This window comes from Jatropha curcas, chromosome 4 (genome assembly GCF_041381405.1).
Source record: "Jatropha curcas cultivar XTBG-Jc1 chromosome 4, XTBG_Jcur_1.0, whole genome shotgun sequence".
Classification (NCBI taxonomy): domain Eukaryota; kingdom Viridiplantae; phylum Streptophyta; class Magnoliopsida; order Malpighiales; family Euphorbiaceae; genus Jatropha; species Jatropha curcas.
This window is the reverse complement of record NC_143154.1, coordinates 26,228,278-26,250,276: the sequence shown is the minus strand read 5'-3', so window position 1 is coordinate 26,250,276 and position 21,999 is coordinate 26,228,278. Positions and strand designations below refer to the sequence as shown.

At 33.4% G+C, this 21,999-nt stretch overlaps 3 protein-coding genes across 14 annotated transcripts; 2 read left to right on the top strand and 1 right to left on the bottom strand.

Moving 5' to 3' along the window:
* The first annotated feature begins 949 nt into the window (after positions 1 to 949).
* On the top strand, positions 950 to 11,126 carry LOC105638717 (Flavodoxin family protein). Of its 12 annotated transcripts, none has more exons than XM_020681160.3 (13): positions 950 to 1,408; positions 2,469 to 2,611; positions 3,158 to 3,235; positions 3,352 to 3,456; positions 4,296 to 4,423; positions 4,546 to 4,730; positions 6,226 to 6,323; positions 7,260 to 7,334; positions 7,425 to 7,535; positions 8,391 to 8,513; positions 9,296 to 9,415; positions 9,993 to 10,209; positions 10,297 to 11,126. In XM_020681160.3, the coding sequence occupies exons 2-13, from the start codon at positions 2,471 to 2,473 to the stop codon at positions 10,827 to 10,829; spliced, it is 1,914 nt and encodes a 637-aa protein (XP_020536819.1). In that variant the 5' UTR covers positions 950 to 1,408; positions 2,469 to 2,470; the 3' UTR covers positions 10,830 to 11,126. The 12 variants fall into 12 exon arrangements, with proteins under 12 accessions (XP_020536819.1, XP_020536818.1, XP_020536822.1 ...); XM_020681159.3 differs by having other exon boundaries at positions 950 to 1,456; XM_020681158.3 differs by lacking the exon at positions 950 to 1,408 and adding an exon at positions 1,796 to 2,153.
* A 638-nt stretch (positions 11,127 to 11,764) lies between these two features.
* LOC105638718 (ubiquitin receptor RAD23d) lies at positions 11,765 to 16,425 on the bottom strand. The gene is made up of 12 exons (XM_089720307.1): positions 16,168 to 16,425; positions 15,219 to 15,380; positions 14,980 to 15,033; positions 14,051 to 14,130; positions 13,867 to 13,914; positions 13,461 to 13,638; positions 13,031 to 13,174; positions 12,891 to 12,956; positions 12,761 to 12,808; positions 12,551 to 12,657; positions 12,385 to 12,463; positions 11,765 to 12,077 (listed from the first exon to the last, which is right to left on the bottom strand). The coding sequence occupies exons 1-12, from the start codon at positions 16,231 to 16,233 to the stop codon at positions 11,961 to 11,963; spliced, it is 1,149 nt and encodes a 382-aa protein (XP_089576433.1). The 5' UTR covers positions 16,234 to 16,425; the 3' UTR covers positions 11,765 to 11,960.
* A 3,876-nt stretch (positions 16,426 to 20,301) lies between these two features.
* Positions 20,302 to 21,373, top strand: LOC149497081 (small ribosomal subunit protein cS23-like). Its single transcript, XM_089720309.1, has 2 exons — positions 20,302 to 20,576; positions 20,788 to 21,373. Exons 1-2 carry the CDS (start codon positions 20,340 to 20,342, stop codon positions 21,064 to 21,066), a joined length of 516 nt encoding a protein of 171 aa, XP_089576435.1. The 5' UTR covers positions 20,302 to 20,339; the 3' UTR covers positions 21,067 to 21,373.
* Positions 21,374 to 21,999: the final 626 nt, after the last annotated feature.

The window sequence follows — 21,999 nt, the reverse complement described above, 5'->3', positions numbered from 1 at the left end:
TTGTATGTTGTATTGTATTCTTTAGAGTTGGACAAGAGAAAATTTAAAGATTATAATTAGCAGGCATTTATATATTTTTAGACACTTACACAATTGATAAAAAAAATTTGGTAATTGATGTGTTTTTTCACGCATCTGACTCAAATTTGCAATTAATCCAATGGAATTTACAGTTGAATTTTGTTAGCTTAACTTTTATTTTAATCTATCGAACATTATTTATATTAAGATGTATTTATTAAATATTTCAATTTGCAATATCATTTTATTGAATATTGTAATTTTGTAAAATTAAATTAATTAAACATTTATTATATGGTTGAAAATGTGAAAGTTATTGTTTCAAAACTTGTATCATTAAATCTATATTTGTATATGAAAGCTAAAATCCTAAAAATAGTTGTTACCGTATAAAAGTGTGAGCGATATTATTAAATTTATAATTTTAGAAGTGCAATAAAACTATCTCAAAATTAAAAGTGGCATGAGATTTCAATTTATATATTTAGCCTTTTATCAAAATACTTGATAATAAGATTCAATTTTTCTAGTGCAAAAAGAATGTTTGATTTCAAGTTCTTCAAAAATAATAGCAATTTGAACTTTTTGTGAGTTTAGATATAATTTCTAAAACAATTTCAGAAATTTTCAACCATCCAACATTGATATATTTGATAAAGGGGATTTTTAAATTTTTTTTAATTGAAATCAAAACATTATTTGTATTTCCAATAAAAATGTTTGGCTCAAGTTGTGCATGGCACAACAAGAATCTTGTGATGTATATTTACTCGAATACCCGATGTTGCATGAGTTCAGCGTAGGTGCTAAAGGTGGCGCTCACATCACCGATGATGGAATTATGTCTACACTTTTCCTCCCCGCTGGGACCCACTTTCTCTCCTCCCTCACAGAACTACTGTCCTCCTGTAATTATTAAACCAAATGTTTGGATTCTCAGTGACTAAAAATCCATTTTCATTTTTATCGAATCCTACTCTCACGTCGTCATTTTCGCTATTAGCAATTTTATGCGACCGGAAACTGAAAACTACATTGTGTACCTCAGTAAACATTAGTCTTCCACTCTCCTACTGATTTTGTCTTTTCTTATCTTCTCGCTTACCAGTTCAGCTTCTGTGACCCCCATTCCAGACATGTACATGCTCGTCTAGAAGCAAAATCCCGCAATATCAGACTCACTCATCGGATCTCCAGCATTTTCAAATGCATCAAAAATATTGCGATCATCACGGTTGAGCACAAGCAATAAACCTAGAGGAACATTGTGGATTTGGTCACCGGAGGAAAAGAAAACTCCGATCAGCATACTGAATCTTCAAACCGTCAAAGCCGGCTAGGGAAGTGTCTGCACGGAGATTCTCTCGTCTCACTTCCATATTTGTAGGTACTTGAGGGAGTGATCTTCATGACGGAACCCTTTCATATTTTGTAGGTATTTGAGGGAACGATCTTCCTTATAAGAAGAATGATTGAGCTTTGGAAATAGAGAGAAATTTCCATGTAAAAGTAATTTCTATGTAAAAGTCTTGCATTCTGCAAACAACCAAAAAATAAGATTTTAACAGCACATGGACATTTTATTTACAGAGATTCTAGTTGGATCAAATTGGACTTCAAGCATTGCTTTTATATTTTTTTGCTAAGATTTGGTGCACTGGTAAAACAAATGATAGATAAATATGTTAAAGCTTGGATTCCGAGACAATTTTTTTTATATATATAATTCTCCTCGAAATTTTTCGGCAAGACAATCATTTTTGTTAAATCAGATCAGTAAAAAGCTAAAAACCACAGTTAAACAGTATCAATAGGTGGGTTTAAAAAAGATTCCCTTCCCTCTCTGTTTTTTCTGTTACCCCTTGACGCCTTCTCTCCCTTTCCCTCCGCCCCTCCCAGCCACCGCATCGCCTACGATTCCTCAACCCCTCCCTGTGACTCTCGTCCACTGTCTCACCGTCTGATCCTCTCTTTCTCTATTTATATACGGAAAATTGCTTCAAAATCGAAACCCTAATCCCTAAAATCAAATTACATATTTACTATATATAACACACATCTCAATATTCAGAAGATTGTGTTAAGAGGAAAACTATAACAGAAAAATTATAAAATCTTAGAAATTTTAAAAGGTATTCGTTTTTCTCCTTCCTAGCTTAAATCTTTCCATTTTCATTTTATTTTTAGTTTCAGATTTCTTCGTGAATTTGGCGTTTTTGGCTTGTTTTCATGAGAAAATGAAGTAATAGAAAAAAATAGAAGATGAAAAACGGAATAGTAGTAGATGGAAAACCATGAAAAAATTTGAGCTTCTATCACCAAACAAATTTTTAAAGTACTGCTTACTGTTCACTTGCTTTTAGCTTTATTATAGTGCAATGATTCAGTATTGTTTCTTACGATTATAATCATCACCATCGCCATCTTTGTTATTTACTGCTGTATAGTCATGGGGGAGAAACATAGGCAGCTGGTGATACTATATGCAACTCAAACCGGAAACGCATTGGATGCAGCAGAGCAAATTGGCCGTGAGGCTGAGCGCAGAGGGTGCCCTGTCACTCTTAGTTCTTTGGATGAGTTTGATGCTGTAAGTTTGCTTGTACCAGCTTATTGCTTTTTCCTACTTTTTAAATTTCTATTTGATTGCATAGAAAACGTTTGAGAGTGGGCGAAATTATAATCCTGTAGTGGTGGAAACTTGGTCAATCCTTCCGAGATTTTGATTATTCTGAGAAATCTAGGAAAGTGAAAGAAACGACTCTTTGATGTTAGTAGAATTTTTTTTTTTTTTTTTTTTTTTTTTAAAACAAAGAAAGAAAACTTAAAGCTGGAAGCCTAATGAAGTTTACATTTTCTCTTCCAAAAATTCGAAGAAATTGTATGTTATTGTTGGTTGAAAGCTAATAGAAACATCGCTCAAGTATAAGTTTTTGTTTTCGCCTAGTATTTCTATTTGTTTCCTAAACGTGCAAGAAAACGAAAGAATTGTAGACTGCAATTGTTACCATGTAGTTCTTGTAAGACTCTAAATGAAAACAAGGTCACGATGCTGTCATCTCGTATATAGTCTCTTATGCAAATTTTCATTGATGCTTTGAAAGCAGTTACTAACATCTCATTTACTATGTTTCAGAGCTCTTTACCTCAAGAAGACACTGTAATTTTTGTTGTTTCTACGACAGGCCAGGGAGACACGCCAGATTCAATGAAGGTTGAGGTTTCATTATAGGAAGTTTAATTTATTTATTTTGGGAACATGGTCTGAAAAGTCTCATTTTTTACTCTTTATTTTCCCTAAATTTTCCTTTTAATCTTCTACCTGCGTAGGCTTTTTGGAGGTTTCTTCTGCAGAAAAATCTTACTAAGGGTTGGCTGGAAGGAGTTCATTATTCTGTTTTTGGTTTGGGTGATTCTGGCTACCAAAAATATAATGCAAGTAATCTCTAGTTTTTTTTTTTTTTTTTTTTTTTTTTTTTTTTTTTTTTTTGGGTTGTAGGGAAATGTTGTATGTCCATAATTTCTACGGGGTAATGTCATTAATTAGTTGTTTGCATGGTATTACTATTGCTATTCCATGGACAACTGACCTTTGAACTTTTTTGGTTGTTATGAATTTTCACGTGTACTTTTTTGTGCGTTTTAGGAATTTCTATATATTTTTAGGTTCTTGTGAGTATGCAACGACGTAACTTATGCATAATTTCACTTAAATATTTCACTCAGGTAATTTGTTTCCCTATACATGCATTAAGGATGACATATTGAATATACTTACCTGCAAAAATCATTATGTTACTTACCATGGTTGTATAATGCTTAATGAGCATAAACCATGGAAGTGTTCTTTTAGAATGTCTGTTTCTCTTAACTCAAAGAAAATGGAAAAATGACTGTATCATACTTGGGGTTTTGGTGAGGGCATGTGGAAGGTGGAGCATCTCATTATAATAAGAGACTACTTTAATGGAAGATACTACACTGGAGAACAAACTCCTATGGCATTGGCTTGTGCATCATTGTTAAAGGTTCTTTCTTTTGCACACGAGTCTATTGGTCCTTTTCTTCTGATAATTTTTAACATGTATGAAAATACAGCCTTAAGTTATAAGTTGAGATTAATTTATCATAAATCTTAAATACACTATTTCCTAAACTCTCCTTTAGCTTTTATGCAGAGCTTATTTATTTATCTTTTGTTTCATAGTTTCTGAATGTCATGGAACTATGTGTGTGATTCTGTGCATGTCATTGCAACTTCTGTTATCTTAAAGACCAAGACTTCAGCTCACTTTGATTGGCGGTTTCAGTTTGTGGCAAAGAAGCTTGACAGAAGACTTTTAGATCTCGGGGCAATTGCTATTGTGGAGAGAGGTTTGGGAGATGATCAGCACCCTTCAGGGTACACTCATAATACAATTCAGTTAATTAAGAAAAACATGCTTTAGCCAAAAAAGAATATGGCATTGAGTTTAAGGTAAAATTATGTTGCAAAAAACGTTGATTTTTGTTTCTACTTTCTAGGTATGAAGGTGCATTGGATCCTTGGATGTCAACCTTGTGGCACAAACTGTATGAAATCAATCCTAAATTCTTTCCAAATGGTCCAGATTTTGTGATTCCAGTATCAAAATTGATAGATCAACCAAAAGTCCAAATAACATATCACGAAACTGACAAAGTGGACTCACAGTTATCTAGTGCTGCAGGTAACTCAGCTGTTTTCAGACATTAGAATACACTTCGTTTTTTTTTTTTGGGCTTCTGTAGACGTCTAGTTAGTTATTTTAACATTTTGACTTCCTGGGATATTCCTATATTTTGTTCGAACCTATTTTCATAAAAAAAGTATATACAAGTGCATATGCTTGTAGAACTAGGGTTTATGCTTTTGAAAAGATGAATTGGTGACTGGGGAAGAATCTAGAGTAGAGCTGCAACTGAATCAAAGGGGCTAAACTTAGGCCTCCCAAAGCTTCAGTTGGCACATTTGTGAAGCAAACTTTAAATTTAAGGTAAAGTTTCATGTTTGTTAAAAACAAGGTGACCGGAGCTCAACATGCTTTATGTAATGATCGTAGTTTAGAAAAAAAAGGCATGACATATATTAGAGGAAGAAGCTTACATAGAAAGTAGATAGATGAAAAGAGTAATGAGACATAAAATACCGATAAATTAGAGAAAGGGTAGAAACAAAGATATGAGAACAATAGAGAGAAGAGGAAGAAAAGTAAACAACAATGTTAAGATAAACAGTTAGGCAAACTAACCATCAGATAGTGGCGTCTGTGGGGCTACTGAAAAAAAAATTGTCAATTAGACTCTTGGTTGCAGTTGTTGTCTTATGTTTTAAACTAAGTTTCTCTATACGTGCTCATAGAAATATTAGTATATTTGACCAAATACATTTTTTTTAAAGTAAATCAATTAGGCCATTTCGTCTTTCTGAGAAAAATAGGATCCATAGATTAATTTTGAATTTTATAGATTAATTTAAGTGAGGTTCATGATTCAAGTGCCTGGTACTTGGCATAAGGCATAAAAATTAAGCACAAAATGAAGTTCTGGATAAAGACACCTTGCTTGCAGGTAAAAAGAGGCCAAGGCAGTGCATGATTGCCTGGGCGAGCAGCCGTGTACTTGTAACTGCATTCTTAGTATCACAGTCATCATGCACTTTGTGGTGCTATTATGACCTCTATTTATATATATATGTTGTCGGCCATTTGATCTGGCACCTCTGTTTATAATTGACACTAGATAATAGAGCTTTGTCTGTATCACCAGAGGTGCTTTTAAGTATGTATTCGGTTCTTTATGCCAGTTACCCATAACTCAATGAGAGGTCAAAAGGCCATATTAGTCAACTACCCCCATGATGCATAAATTTAGTTAGATATGGAATGAATATCAGCATCTCAGTTCAACTCAACTTGATCTCTGTCCTGATCTACTTGGAATTGTATAAATAGATCTATCTCCAATGCATTGCTCTTCTGCTCAGTCTGTGGGTGCAATTCAATATGTTATATTCACCACCGGTGCTAAATCCTTCTTGATTATTTCATCATATACCATTCTTGTTATGTTGCTCAGTTTCGTTACTCTCATTGCACGAATCCTTGTCAATTGCAAAAGAAGTCTAGTATGTTAGTTTGCATGAATATAAGTCGCCCATGTTGAGTTTTCTCATGGTTGTTTCAGGTGTAAACTATATTCAAAAGCAAATTGAGAGGGCTCGCTTAATGTCACCAGGAAAATTTTCTAATAACAAGTGCAAGCCTGATTGCTTTCTTAAAATGGTAATAATTCATGCTTGCTTATGGTATATCCTGAAGGGTTCTTATCTAAGTTCTGAAATAGCAGTTCTTACAAATTTGAATTAGTTTGTAGTCCAATACATTGGAATATTGCTTCTGTTTTGGATAGAAGTTGAAATCATTGTTTGAAATGCAAATGGATATGTTCTCATTGAACAGTGCTTTGAAAATGTTAAGATTTATATATGGAAATAATTGGCCACATGAATTTCCCTTAAAAATATTTAATGAATTTCCAATTCCTTTGCATGGTTGATCTTTTATCTAGCAAGAATTATGAACACCTGGAATTTTTATAAAGATGATTTTTTTTTTTTACAACTATTTCCTATTCTTTTAATTTACTCATTTGGGTCACCTGCTATAATTAGTATTACAATTGTATTCTTAAACTTTTATCCAAAATTACCCTTAGTTTGGTCAATGTTGAGGTAATTGGGAGCTATGGTTCCTCAATGAGCTGCGAATGAGCTAATAAAGTATGAAGTTTCAATTTTTGGAGCATATATGGCTATACAATCAAAAGGACTGTTGTCAAATAAGATCCAATCAAATCATATATTCTTTGGGGGTACACCTCATAACTCTTACTTAGTGCATACATTAACAAATTGGTGGCAATTTTGATCAGAAGGTTATCTGTAACTCTAATTCAAGTTTATGGCCTGAATTGATAAAATTTAAAATAAAAAAAAAAAAAAAAAAAAAAAAAAAAAAAAAAAAGTAAAGAAAAAGATTTGACAACACAAAGTGTCAAAGTTCATTTGTTCCTTTTGCAACAGGCCAAGCAGATACTTCATTTTTTCTGCGAAAACTTTAAATAGATGTTTTTTTCTGGTGTTTCTTGTTTTCTCTTTCTAACTGTCAAATTGCACTTGTTTCCCTATATCCTAGATTCATTTGAATTTGCTCATGTAGGTCAGGAATCAATCATTGACTAGAGTAGGCTCCAGAAAAGATGTGCGCCATTTTGAATTTGAATTTGTTTCATCTGTAAGTTATTGTTGAGCATCTTGATTCTCATTTTATGTTGAATGAGTTAAATTTAGTGCTTTGTGCATACCATGTTTGCTTTCTGTACAGGCAATCAAATATGAAGTTGGTGATGTCCTTGAAGTTCTACCGGGCCAAAATCCTGCTGCAGTGGATGCTTTTATACAGCGCTGTAACTTGGATCCTGAATCACTCATCACTGTATGCCTTTCCCATGATTGATTATGGATTGATCCTACCTTGTAGAGCACAAATTCTCGTGTTGCTGCCTGTGTAGAGGTTTTCTTCCCATTATTGCTGTCTATTAGGATTTCACTGATTGTTGCAGTGGTTGGTTGTGATCCATGTGATGTTGTCAAACTGGTTATGGTCATAATCATTTGCCATGTAATCATATAATAAATTTGTAGCTCACTTGCATGGTAAGCTTATATTCTTAATTCTTCTTTAGTGTTGGTGTCCCAGTCAGTTTGTAAAAGCCTTATTTAATTGCCTAAAAGAGAAAATGTTGAGAATTTTACAATGAAATATAATTATGAAAGGGTCTTTAGAAAACATGCCGAATATTACTTATCTTGTCTTCAAGCACACATCTATAAAAGTAGCTAAGTATGATATTATTTATTTCACCAAATAGTGAGTGAAAGAGCTAGATTACCTTGTGCAGCATGAGAAATTGAACTTGTTGAGCGCTGTTATTATAAAATTACAGTACCTCGTTTCACATAATGTCTGTTTTATCTTCATTATGATGCTGCTCTTTATTTTTTCTTTCCATTTCTCAATTACTTTGGGTGTAACTTGACACTAAAATATCTGAAATTCAAAATAGAGACAAAACTATGCATGTTGACCACAATATCGGCTCTCAAGGTCAAGAATTTCTCTATTTTGAATTTCAGATTTTTCGAAAACATTTCCCTTTTTGATGTAATGATTACTGCATTAGCTTGTCATGCCTTCTTTCAATGCAAGCTATCTCATACTTGCATGGTAAGAGTGAATTGCCTTTTTCCTCTTTCTTTTTGTTCCAATAATGAAAATGTTTCATTTCAGGTGCACCCTCGAGTGATGGAGAATGCTCAGGGCAATGCCCCTAATGTCCCTATCAAGCTAAAAACTTATGTGGAATTGACAATGGATATTGCATCTGCTTCCCCTAGACGTTATTTCTTTGAGGCAAGGATCCTGTTTTTCTTGTGTTTTATCTATTTTTTCAATCAGCAAGTGCTAAAGAAAGTACTTATACCTCTGTTTTTACTGTTTTTGTCCTGCTTATGAAGCTTGAATTTGAGGTTTGTGGCAGTGCATAGATATATCCTGGAAAATGAATTAAAATAGTAGAAAAGCATTGTTCCTGTAAATCATGATCGAGGACCCTGAACTTTTGATTGTACTTTTTTGTCTATAATTTGTGGAGGAGTTTCAGTAAATGGTAATTTGGTTAATCGGTAGTGGTCATACTAGGTCTTCCTGGTTGTGGGAGAAACTCAAATTCTTGGTATTGATTGGCTTTCTAGAACTTGTGCATGATCATGAGAACATAAATTCTCTGCCTACTGGAGTGACCTTAGCCTATCTCTGTCAATGAGATGAGCACTATGTGTTTTTTATCTGAGCTTTACATTGTTGGAAAAATAGAATTTCCATCTTGATGACTAGTTCAAGCGCTCTGGCACAAAAGAATTTATTCTAATTACTTTAACATGCTCAACTTCTCAGCCTCAGTTTATAGGTATGTGTTGCCTTGTTGTAGGGGCATTGTACTTGCTGCTATCAACTGGCACATACAATTTTGTCTGAGCTCTGGTCTCGAGGAAATTATTGATGATAAATAAACTAATGAGATCTGCATTTCATAATAAGTCATGCTTTTGCCAGCTGCATTTGATGATTTATTTTCCCTGTATGCCTGTTGCTTCTCCTCCACCATGCTGATGATACAATTTAAAATTTTTCAGGTTATGAGCTTTTTTGCAACAGCTCAACACGAAAAGGAGAGACTTGAATATTTTGCATCACCTGAAGGAAGAGATGATTTATACCAATACAACCAGAAGGAACGGAGAACTGTTCTGGAGGTGAATGCAATGGAATAAAATTTATGCATTTTTTGCATTGCAAGTCAGTTGATTAACATCTTTCTTTGAGGTTTGATTCCTTAAAAATGTCTAGACATTTTTTTGTTTAGTTGGCTGAAGCAAAGCCAGTAATGGAGGCAGTACCATTTCATGGTAACATAAAGAGGTGAAATGGGTGAAATATGCATCACTATGTAACTGTCAATACTGCCAGACAGATGCATTATACCAGGCATCTCTTCTTCAAGTTGCAGAACTGAAACAGGATTGTTCTTTTTTATCCATATGGTTCATTTGTGGGTGCCCTATGAATCAAGGGCTCATGCGAGAGGGTAAAAAACTTGGCATACTATATTAATGCAAGTTGCTTTGTCTCATGAGATTAATTATAGCACTCAGCAGTCTCTTTAAGTGATAAGAAACTTCGTCTCCTACATTGATCTATTTTGTCCTTTCAGAAGTATTTGTCCTCTTGGATTGTGTAAATTGAAAACTGGCATTCTAACTAGTTTATGAGATTCTAACACCTGAAACCTGTCTAGAGGATTGATTTGTGTACTATCTCTTTCAAATACAGGTATTAGAGGATTTCCCTTCTGTGCAAATGCCTTTTGAGTGGTTGGTGCAGTTGTTTCCTCCATTAAAAACAAGGGCTTTCTCTATTTCTTCTTCCCCTTCAGCACATCCCAATCAAGTGCACTTGACAGTGAATGTAGTATCATGGACAACACCTTATAAGAGGAAGAAGACTGGCCTCTGTTCCACATGGCTTGCCAAACTCAATCCACAACAAAGTAGGGGTGACATTATGTTATTGAAACTTAAAGTTTGTTTCTAACTTGAGTAAAATTTGTTTATTGCCTAAGTTTGTTTGCCATTAGCAGGTTTATGTATTCCAGTATGGTTTCAAAAAGGTTCCCTCCCTCCTCCTCTACCATCACTTCCGCTCATTCTTGTCGGGCCTGGGACAGGATGTGCTCCTTTTCGTGGATTTGTGGAGGAAAGATCCTTACAAGATGCATCTCACAAAGCTGCACCAGTTATGTTCTTCTTTGGTTGCCAAAATGAGGACAATGACTTTTTGTATCGAGATTTTTGGTCGTTCCATGCACGAGATGGTGGGCTGCTCTCAGAAGAAAGGGGTGGAGGTTTTTATGTTGCATTTTCAAGGGATCAGCCACAAAAGGTCTATGTGCAGCATAAAATGCGAGAACATAGCCAGAGGATATGGAATTTGGTGTTAGACGGGGCGTCTATTTATGTAGCAGGATCATCAACCAAAATGCCTGCAGATGTAATGTCAGCCTTTGAAGAAATTATAGCCAAAGAGGCTAACATTTCGAGGGAAACTGCTGGAATGCTGCTTAGGAGACTGGAAAGAGAAGGTAGATACCATGTTGAAGCGTGGTCTTGAATGCTGCCTAGTTGTCGACTTCATGGAGCAATTTTAGGTGGGGGAGGTATGGTGTGAGCAATTTATACAACATTTGATTTTAGCCTGAGAGAAGAAATGATGATAACCTGTACCAAATATGATAGGAAGCGTGATCTTACATTTGCCTTCATTTGGGGCTTCTCAGTTTTTAACTTTCCACAAAACATTAAAGACTCTGGATTCATGTCCCTTGTCCGGCTGCTTTGATATTGTCCTATGGGTTGCAACATTGATTTTTCTTTCTTAAACTACAAGTTTATTTTATTTTTTTAATCATTTTTGGATTTTATGGATGTGATTTTATCATTCTATTTTTATGTTTAGTAATAAAGTTTTCCAGTTATCTTGTGTTTGAAACTTAGAAGATTTGAACAAATGAAAGCCACAGCAACTATATACCATTTTCCAATCCATTCCTTTTTCTTCTCTCTCTAAGAATGTATCAACCATAGGAAATGCACAAATTTTGGACAGATTGACTTAGTATTATAACAGGAATAAATGACAATAACATTCATAAATTTTTAGAATGCAGCGACCAAACAATCGATTTCACCAAACCAGGAAGACCAAATGACAATTTACCCAAAAAAGATTTTCGGTTGAAAGGCTGAGAGGTGAATCAGAGCCTGCATTTAAAATAAGCTAGTCCATCACTGGCTGTCAAGCTACATTTTGCCTATGTACTAAATAAAAAACAAAAAGTTGCCTTTTTTTTTTTTCCTGAAAAATAAATGAGGTTTACAACAATAAGAAAACCTTTATTTTTCAAAAAAAATCTCTTCATTCTTTTATTGCAAACACATTTCAAAAATGATTGGGAAACTTTTCACTAACTCAATATCTTACCCAACTCTCCAAATTACAGTAACAAGATAAAAGAAATGAAAGTAGAAAAGAGATCTCATAAGCCATATTCCAACACAATTTTCTATTAAATAAGGATGGTAACAGCAACCAATATTTAAACAAAGAAAAGAGAAACTAGAAAGTGCTATCTTTGTCCAAGGATAAAATTTCACAAGACAAATAGTTGGGATAAGATTACATGATAAGAAGTTCTTCACCCAATATGGAGTAAAAGACACTCCAGCGGGCAGTCGCTTGGTTTCATTCCTCAAACTCATGCATGTGATCTAATAGATAGTTGGCTGCTAGTTCTTCATTCTTATTGCATGCAAAGAAAACCTCCAATACTATTGCACGATCAAAGCCCATTGCTTCAAGCTGCCAAATTCATGCGGTCAATGAAGACCGACAAAATTATTATAGTTTGAAACAGGGAGAAAATCTATTAAAAAGCCCCTATTTGTTTGTAGTTCTTTTTTTGCTTTCAAGACCACTAAATGAAAATTTAAAAAAAAAAAAAAATACATTTGGTATTATCGAGTACTAATTTGATAACAACAAATATAATATTTGTTCAAATATAGGGTGACTTGCTAAGAGACAATGCCGCTAAAGTAATTTTACCATGTCACCTAGATGGAACCAACAAAACTTTTGGATAAGTAACAGGCAGTCATGAACTTACACGCTCAATTGCTTCGCGCTCCTCAGGGGTAACAGTCACAGCCTGAGGCATTGCTGAGGCCAACTGGCCAAGGACATTCCTAGTTACCCATAGAATTAAGTAATAATTAGTATTTACAGGGAAGAAAAACTCAATAAAAGATTCCAAGAACCAAGATTCATCTCACCCCTCTCCTTCAACCGGTTCATTTATCAAGCGCAAGAAGTCAGCTTGATGCTCTTGAATGAGCCGCATAAGATGTGGATTTTGCTTCCCCAGCTCCTGAAGCATAGGCTGCAATAAATGACTAACATTATTGGCCATCCAATCGGCTAGTTAAAAATCAACATCTGCCAATAGAAGAAACAATCAAATGAATTATCAAAACAAGAATTACCTGCAGGATTTGGGGGTTAGCTTGCACCATGGCCCGCAACGCTTGGAACTGCCAGAATAGTTAAAGCAGTTCAGAAATCCCAAAGCAATTAATCTTATTAAAATAATTCCAAGTGTAACATCTTAAATACCTGTTGACTGTTACGCAAAAAATCCAAGGTGCCTGCACTAGCATTGGAACCCATATTGGGAAGGCCCTGATGGCACAAAATTATATTCATCACTTATAACTCCATTCTAAGGCTCAAAAGTTACAAAATCAAGTATATACCTGTGGAAATAAATCTAGAGGGTTTGCATTCGGCCCAGCACTAGTAGGTGCTGCTGGTTGTCCAACCTGAGCTGGTGGATTCGTAGCCTGTGCACTAGCAGGAATTTGGGCAACAGGTTGAACCTCAGCTTGCTCAGGAATGCCCTGACATCACAGTTTAAAATGATCATAGGATTACCAGTAGAACACAGGCAATTCACAATGATCTAGCGATCAGAAAAACAATTGAAAAAAGATACAAGTAACATGTAGATCTTATTTTTTATGCTTTCCCTAGAAAGGGGAAACAGACGAGAGCTTAAGATGAAAAACCAAAACTAACAAAAGAATTCAGTATTTAAGCTTGAAATGACAAACAATGTCCAACCAAGAATAAGCTAGATCTAGTCAACAGGTCACGTTTAAGGGCCCTAATTGATCCAGAACTTACAGAGTAAAGATATTCAACAGCCCTTTCAGGGTTATTATATGCAGCACGTAAAGCACGCACAACAGTTTCACGGGTCCAACTTCCTCCACCCATGTCAAGTATCTGTTGAATAGTAGCCTCTAAATTATTTCCTGCAACAAGATTTGATGCTGCTTGTCCATATACGTCTGATTCTGAACTGCTTTAACACCAAGAAATGAGTAAAATAAAATATAAACAATAAACAAAAAAAATCTAAGGGCAAGAAGATTATGCATTTTGAAAATCAAACATCATGGCAAAATGGCAGGCCAGAGAAAGAGGGTTCATCACATCACACACGTTCACAGCCCCGAGCTTCATTTGAAATTGTGAATGGACCCATAATAGAACAGAATAATCTAAAACTAGCACAAGAAATACTCACGAAACAGGATTAACTACAGCTGGTATAGTTTCAGCAGCAGAAGGTGGACTGCAAAATTCCAGAGTTCAGAAAATGAGTGAAGCACTGTCATAGAGATGCAGTATTTTTTTGCGCAAAAAAGAAGAAACCAAGCATTTAAAGAAAAGTAGAAGATGAATAAAGAAAACAAATTTAAAAAACCCACGGTGCTGCAGTTGGAGCAGGAGCTTCAGTAGTTGTTGAAGGTTGAGTTGCACGAGAAGGCAAAGAACCTGCAGGTTGTGCCTGCACATGCAAGGAGGTATGTTAAAATGACCTTCAGATGGCAATGCATAGCATGATTTCAGGTCATATTGCCAACTAAATAGGAATTCAAGTGGACATATGGTATTATCTTTGCTTGAAAAAACATAGCAAAACAATCATGGTAGAAGGCATGAAAAATTTAGTTACAATAAGGTATCTCCTATCTCGCACAATCAAAAGATATCAAATAACCACATATTTGTCCATGCAACAATATTCAAAGACATGCACATGAAAAGTCTTGATCATACAACTATTAGTCAGAAACCTATGACAAGAATGGGAAGTTATTAAAAGGAAAAAAGAAAAAGGAAAGGAGCAGCCATCCCAGATAAAGGAATACCATTTGCATGTCACGTTCCTCCTAGACAAGCAATAATATCTCTTAATCTTTAATTTTCTCATGCTACAATAATCGTGTTGCAGTCAAATCATTTATCTAATGACTAGGCTCAAAAATAATTTGCACATTATATGAGGTACAAATACATTATGGAATAACTGATACATTAAATAAAAATAATAAAGGAAAACAATACAAGCATAAAAGCTGAGTCATATTTAGAATATTTAAAAGCATCAACAAATATTTTCTAAATTGATCAAAATACACATAATAATCGAAAATCACTAAAATAAAATTTCAGGCATGATGATTGTCGAGAGTGAACAAGTAATTTTGCAGGCTAAAGCATCTCATATTAGATTTCACCAAACAATGCAGTTTTCCTCACTCATTATAATTATGCCAGAAACATCATCCAAAAGTTAGGTAGCCCCAACTAAGCTGGAAATTAAAATGTAATTGGATTAAAATTTTCTACATACTGGGCTTGGAGATGCAGTTGAAGCAGCTGATGCTCCGCCAGATGAAACCTTGCTCTACATATGTTCCAGCATTTGTGAATCAGATAATAGAGTTTGAATAATTTTGCGCTTTACAATCTTAATAATAACATTATTGCAATTGTAAAAAAAAAAAAAACCCTCTAATTCCTTTTATTGCTATTCTTAGTGGAAAAATAAATTCAGATAAAGGAACACAGCAAGGAAAACAGAAAACACACCTTGCTTAACATAATGACAATAAAACTATTTTCAGCAACTTTATTTTCCTCCAGTGTCGTGCCATCCTTAAGAACTTTCCCCTGATAAATCAGCATCTGCTGTGCAGCAGGGTAAAGATCTGCACCCTGAGCAGTCTCTATAACTTTCTTGACATCGGCAACCTGAATTTCATCGTTAACATTGTTGTTCTCAGTCAAAAAAGCAAGAAGGTAGGAAAGTGACATCATATGAGAGAACTTTCAAAAAGAGATCAACAAATCCACTAGCAACTACCTGTGCCAATAGTTCAATAAAGTGACAATATCCAATCACAAAGGATCTTATGAGGCTGTGACAATTTAACAAACATGAAAGCAACAGAAATTACAAGTTCACAACCAAAAAACCCGCGATGCCAAACGTACAGGAGCAAGCGGATAAACACGCACACAGCTCGAGATAGTATATTCTCCTCAGTTTTTCTTCTAATCCTAGAACTCATCAATTCCCACTAATTCGCGACTTTGATGACTTCAGCCAAAATTTTCCTTTCTGTCGTTTTATTTAGGATATGAACGAGTCTATCTTTGGCTCTACCCACTACTAACCAATTCAAGATCCTACTACAGTACATTCTTAAACGAGTTGAACTAACTCATTCATTTATTTCCCAGATATAGTCTCAGAATTTATATAAACTTTACAAAGGTCCAGTTGACAAATTATTAATCCAAAACTTTCTATGACTAACAACAACACAAAACTATCCAAAACTCTCACTCCATACGACAAGTAGTTCTGAATCAATACCACTGGCAGATATAATCCACAGCGTATACACTAACACAATCAGTACATTCAATCGACAAAATGAATCTCAAACACATAATTATCAATCTATAATCAGGACAACTAACATAAGAATCGAAAATTTGTCAAACAATTAAGAGATTAACGAGGAAATTATACCGTCTCGTCGGGTTTCACTTCGATTTCGAAGTTAGTACCCTTCAAAGTCTTAACGAAAACCTTCATCTCGTCCTACCGATCCGCGATTGCCCGGGAAATCTACGATGCCCGGTCGCCGGCGGTAAAGTCTTTTCTCGGAGGTGGAGGGGCACGGATATAATAAAAAATAGTTACTATAGATACAAAAGCAGAAAAGCCTAGAAAAGAAGAAGTCGCTAGCAGTTTAAAAGCTGGGTTATCAACAGAGAATACGGAGTGATCAAGTAAGAGTGAACTTTATAGCAGTTGCTGCAAAGCCAATCATCTGTTTCAAATATAAGGTATGTGGTACGTGTCTCGCTTTTATTGGTTAAAAAATTATCTGAAATGAATTGGAATTGGAATTGGAGTTAGAGCTAACCGACTGAAACCAGGGATTAAGGGCTGTTTGTTTAATTGAACTCTGGTACCTCGCGATGGTTGTTCAAAGCTGGTAGTTTGGTAAATTGGTAATGGTTAATAGATTTTGGTTAATAGAATTTATCATATATTATTTTTCATTTTTTAAGGTGTATTCTATTTTTTCATTTTAATATACAATATAAATAAAATAATTAATTCCATTATTTTTAAAATAACTATAAATAAAATAATTACACAAACATATCATTTTTTAAAAATTAATTTATTATATTTTTTATAAAATTAATAGAATTTAAATATAATATAAAATACAAATACTTGGTAATATAAAAAAAAATACAAAATGTATCGATGAAATTAACGATTGAGACTTCTATCAACTATTAGCTTTGTATAGATAAATTATTAGCTCTATAAACCAGTTGAATCTAACTCTAAGTTAGTTTTTACATAATTTTATCGATAGAAATATGAGAATTTATTGCTTCCACTAAGTATATAAATATACCTAGTTAGTAATTAATTTTAATTAATTTTTTTTTTTTTTAAAACAACACACATGCCTTTATTTGTACCGATTGTCATCCTTAAATTGGTTGAATATATAAATTCGATGTAAGGAAGTTTAAGTGTGGCCAATAAACTGGTTTAAACTAAAACTGAATTGGATTATAGTGAATTAAATTCTAAAAGTTAAGTAGGAACGTATGGTTTAGGATAGATTAAGATATATTTTCTATATAAAGTAATGGAGTCGATCTGGAATCAACAATTAAATCATGGTCCAATATGATCTAATTTATTACATATATAAAATTAATTAATTTGGGGATTTTGCCAGTTATTTGCTTTTAATGTCTAGCTACAAATATATATATATATTTGTGACTTTTCTATATTTGGCATACTGCCTGAAATTTATAAGCTTAACGATTAAGATCTCTTTGTTGTTGGATATTTGTATTATTTTTCAAATTGTAAAGTTAATGAAATTATTTTTTTTCTTTCAATTTTTTATAACAATTTATTTATTTTCCAAAAATTTATACATCATAATTTATTTATGTTTTATTTGATTATTTTAATTTATTTACAAGATTGATGATTTTTCTATATGAGTGTTCTAAAAATATTGAAATAAAATTTATTAATATTCTCAAATTCTCATTGAATTCTTTTAGAATAAAAATAGCAGGAACTGAATTTCCATTTCTTTTTTTAGAAAAGAAAATACATGTATTGTCGAATTATGGTCAAAATCGTTAGTTGCTAAATCCGATCAAATCCAGCCGCTCAAAGGTCAGCTCAAGTTCAAGCTTTAGAACAACTTCAAATATTGGTTAGTTAAATTGGTCGTGCCTAGATAAATCTTTCTCGAGAGTATAATATTTTTTTTTCCTAATAAATACAAATTAGGGTTTCATTATTCAAATTGCAACCATACAAATAACCAATAGAGGATCATACAAGAAACAAACTATCACAAGCAAAGAATACAGCAGAGTTTGTTGTAGCAACTATAACAAATATGAGAGACTAACAAGATTTATTGCAAATGATAACATATTTATAAATTATCGAAAAGAAAACTAAAAGGATTAAAAATAATAAAAAGGAAATTACTGACTAAACAAGTCCATCAGTAACACCTCAAAGAACAAATCTAAAAACAACCACTGAAGAAAAAAAAAAAAAAGAAAAAGAAATGGAAAAATGGCATCTTTTTTTCTTACCCATCAATCCCTTCTCTCTGTTTTTCTTGCAGTCGATCTCATCTTCTTCCTCTCACACGAAGTGATAATTTCTCATTTTCATTTTTTCAATTTCTTTATTGAAAGGAACTTGCTGCTTAAAAATAACATGTTTTTATTATGTCCATGAATTAAAGAAGAGCATTCAGGGTTTTAGTTCGGCTAAGTTTCATTATTCTTGTTTTAGGGTATTTTATTGTTCGGTCTAAAATTATTATGGGTCTGATAAGCCTAGGTTTATTAAGAGTGTCTTAAAATAGGTGAGTATTTAGTCCAAAAAGAAGGGGACAATGATAAAAAAAGGTCAAGAGGGGAAAACAAGGATGAGAGGAACATGAGAGAAATATAAAAAATTATAGATCGAAAAAGAAAGGGAGACACAAAATGACTTGAATGCGATTAAACAATTCTATTTGTTTGTATAAATTTGTGTATCATTTACAACATTTATTTTTCCTATTTATAGGGATCATAAAGTGATGCATCTAGAACCTCTAGGTTCTAGATTCAATTCTCACCTATATAAACATTTAAGTATAATGTGCATTCTCTCCCTCGTGGGATGTAATGCCTTTTAATGGGTTTGATAATGAGTTGTATTGCCTTTGATGGGCTTTGAGGCTATTGTAATTATTGTAACTGCCAATAGTACAGAATGTATAATAATCATACCGAATGAAAAAAAAAAAAAAAGAGTGCCCTTTCAAGCAAGGTGCACTTTCTAGACAATATGTACAAAACTTCAAAGATAGTCATAAATATATATGATATTTACAATTTATGAGTTTTATGACCAAAAGACCCCTCTTGGTACTATCTTTAATTTTTATATAGACATTTTTCAAGCTTTCAATTCAACCCTTAGTTTAGCCCTAGTTTTTGGACCGATGCCAATAACCGTTTGATTGAGAGCTGAACGATTTAGATAGGCAAGATGAAGAAGATGACAATTGACTGAAAAAAAGAGAGAGAAAAGGCATTAACGATGAGAGAGAAAGAGGGGTTTGAGGATTGATGTGTAAGATATAGGCATTGTTTATAATTAACTCGTTCCTTGAGTTGGTCTAACTTGGTTTCAGATAGTGGGTCCCACTTTTTTCTATTTTACTTATGGAATTTGAGTCGCTTTAAATTAAGAGTGTTATTATTGTAATCAAAATTCAAAATTAGAGTGCTTGGAGAATAAAGTTTATATTGGGGTATAATTAAAATAACCTGCAAAAATTCAGGGGCTTTTAACAATTTAGCCTAAAAGTTATAGTGGGGTACTTAGATTTTTTACAAAATCTAATCCTATCCATTGGATTTTTATTTAGTTTATTTTTAATAATTTCCAAACCTCATTTAGAATAAAATATTAGAATTAATCTCTCAAATCTGTAATGATTAATACATCTTGAATGTTTTTTGTATTCCATTAATGAGTTTACTTGTTTTAATTTATTAATTTCTCTTATTTTATGGAATTGTTATTCGTTATTGAAGAGTTTTTTTTTTATGTGTATCTTTTATTTAATCTTTGTTGGTAGTTTGAGATATAAGATAAATAATTGATTGCTTGTGATTAAAGACTTTAGACCTTTAAATTCATATAATTTTCTTTTTTTAATAAATAAATTTTGGTATTTTAAACTCTTTTAATTGTAAATTACAATAAATTTATGAAAATTAAAGTTCGGAACGATATTACAGAGATGAAAGATTAATTTTTTTTACATAAAATTTTAATTTTTGTATTATTATGATGTATTCAAGTTATACATTGTTTATTAATTAATTGTCAAATTTCTAAAAAAAAAAGTTAAAAGTTAAAAACTAATATTTCGTAAATATTAGTAAATACTTATTTGAGATTTTGTGAAACTTACACAACAGTGCAACTAATTTTCAGCGCCTGGGTTACCCGGATCCGTTTACCCGACCGAACAAAGAAACCAAAAGCTTATTGCTTTTGCTTATTTAAAAAAAATGCTTTCTTGTTTTATCTCTCCCTCTCACTAGAACAAAAAAAATTAGGATATGTCAGCATCCATGGCAATGCAACCCAAAACCAATACCTCTCTAAAACCCTTAAATATGTCCTCCCAAAATCTTCTACTTAGAACCCCAAATCTTTCTTTTAAACCCAAACCCTCTTATTTGAGCATACACTCCTCATCTAGCCTCAAAATTATTCAAAGTGCTCAGAAGCTCAAACTTTCAGCTTCTGCAGCTGACCCAATTCTCTCTCAAGAAGAAACACCTTCAGTTAAAGAGGTTGTTATACACAATTATCTATGCAAGTCCAATTTTTCTTTCTTAAAATTGTCTTCTTCTTTTTTTTTTTTCCAGAGAGGGGAAAAAAAGATTAGGTTTTTTCACGTTGCTCTACCCCTTATTTTTCTGTTTTTTTTTAATACATTAGAGCTGTGATTGGCTCTGAATGCAATACCCCATTTATGGGTTTTGGGTGTCTTTTTTGTTTCAGAAGCTTAGAGTGGTCGTGAAGCCAATGGAGAAACCAAGGATAGTATTGAAGTTGATTTGGATGCAAAAATCAATTGGTATTGCATTAGACCAAGTTATACCAGGCTATGGCACAATCCCTTTGAGTTCTTACTACTTCTGGCCAAAGGAAGATGCTTGGGAGCGGCTTAAAGTGTTGCTTGAAAGTAAGCCTTGGATATCCAAGAGGCAAATGTATATCCTTCTTAATCAGGCTACTGATATCATCAACTTGTGGCAGGAAAGTGGTGGCAATTTATAGTAAGTTAATTACACAATATATATAAATATTGATTTGGTGGAAGTTAGAAGCAATATGGGATAGCTTGGTTTACATTGAAATGGTTAGAAATTAGGATTGCCATGTCTTTAGCCCTCACGTTTGAGTTTTTTCAACTTGCTATATTGGTCTTTGTCAAAATTATATGAAATGCGTACCTTATGTCTAAATTTGATAGTTGTAACTTGCATACTGCATTAAGGTTAATTGTGCAGAATGCTCTTTGGCGGTTGGCATGTTTATCTCAGTGACTATACAAAGTTTAGAGGCAATACTTGTTTGAGAGTGATATTGTTGGATTTCTTTGCCTTTTCCTTTGTTGCATTGCATTGTTTTGTTGCTTTTATTAGTTCATTTCTGATAGGTTGTTTGGGGAGTGAAGTGTTTCAATGGCTAAAAACAGACCAAGTAGGATTGGTAGTACTAATTAGAAGTTGTCAATGATCCTTCACTGTTAACAATGGTCCTTCAACACAATATTTGGATTTAATATTGGGAATTAAATAACAAAATCAAATTTGGGTAGTTACTATAGCTGTATGTGGGTTTCCTGCCCTTTGGTTATTATTATCATTTGAAATCATTGCTTACTAAAATGGAGGGAATAAAAACAAAGATGTAATACTAAACTGTGTTTGAGAACTAATATCTAACATTTCTCAGTTGGTAAAACCAGTTTTACCTTCCATTCCCACACTTTGTTCAGTCTTCTCTGAATTTGGATGGATTTCCAAGTTGCTTGATGGTTCTGGAAGCTCTTAATCTAGTTGTTTAATAAATAAATGCCTGCTGAATGATACAACAGCAGCAACAACAACAACTACGCTTTAATGCTGAACTAGTTGGGGTCAGTGCATGATTCCTTTGTTTCCATTCGGTTCTATCCATAAATAAGTCCGTGCTAATGTCTAGAAA

Coding starts and splice junctions, on each gene's coding strand:
- LOC105638717 (XM_020681160.3), top strand. CDS start 2,471: ATGGGGGAGAAACATAGGCAGCTGGTGATACTATATGCAACTCAAACC. Junction 6,324..7,259: donor CTGATTGCTTTCTTAAAATG/GTAATAATTCAT, acceptor TTGCTCATGTAG/GTCAGGAATCAATCATTGAC. Junction 7,536..8,390: donor ATCCTGAATCACTCATCACT/GTATGCCTTTCC, acceptor GTTTCATTTCAG/GTGCACCCTCGAGTGATGGA.
- LOC105638718 (XM_089720307.1), bottom strand. CDS start 16,233: ATGAAGGTTTTCGTTAAGACTTTGAAGGGTACTAACTTCGAAATCGAA. Junction 13,175..13,460: donor CTGTTGAATATCTTTACTCT/GTAAGTTCTGGA, acceptor CTGTGATGTCAG/GGCATTCCTGAGCAAGCTGA. Junction 12,957..13,030: donor CTCTAGATTTATTTCCACAG/GTATATACTTGA, acceptor TTGTGCCATCAG/GGCCTTCCCAATATGGGTTC.
- LOC149497081 (XM_089720309.1), top strand. CDS start 20,340: ATGTCAGCATCCATGGCAATGCAACCCAAAACCAATACCTCTCTAAAA. Junction 20,577..20,787: donor AAACACCTTCAGTTAAAGAG/GTTGTTATACAC, acceptor TTTTTGTTTCAG/AAGCTTAGAGTGGTCGTGAA.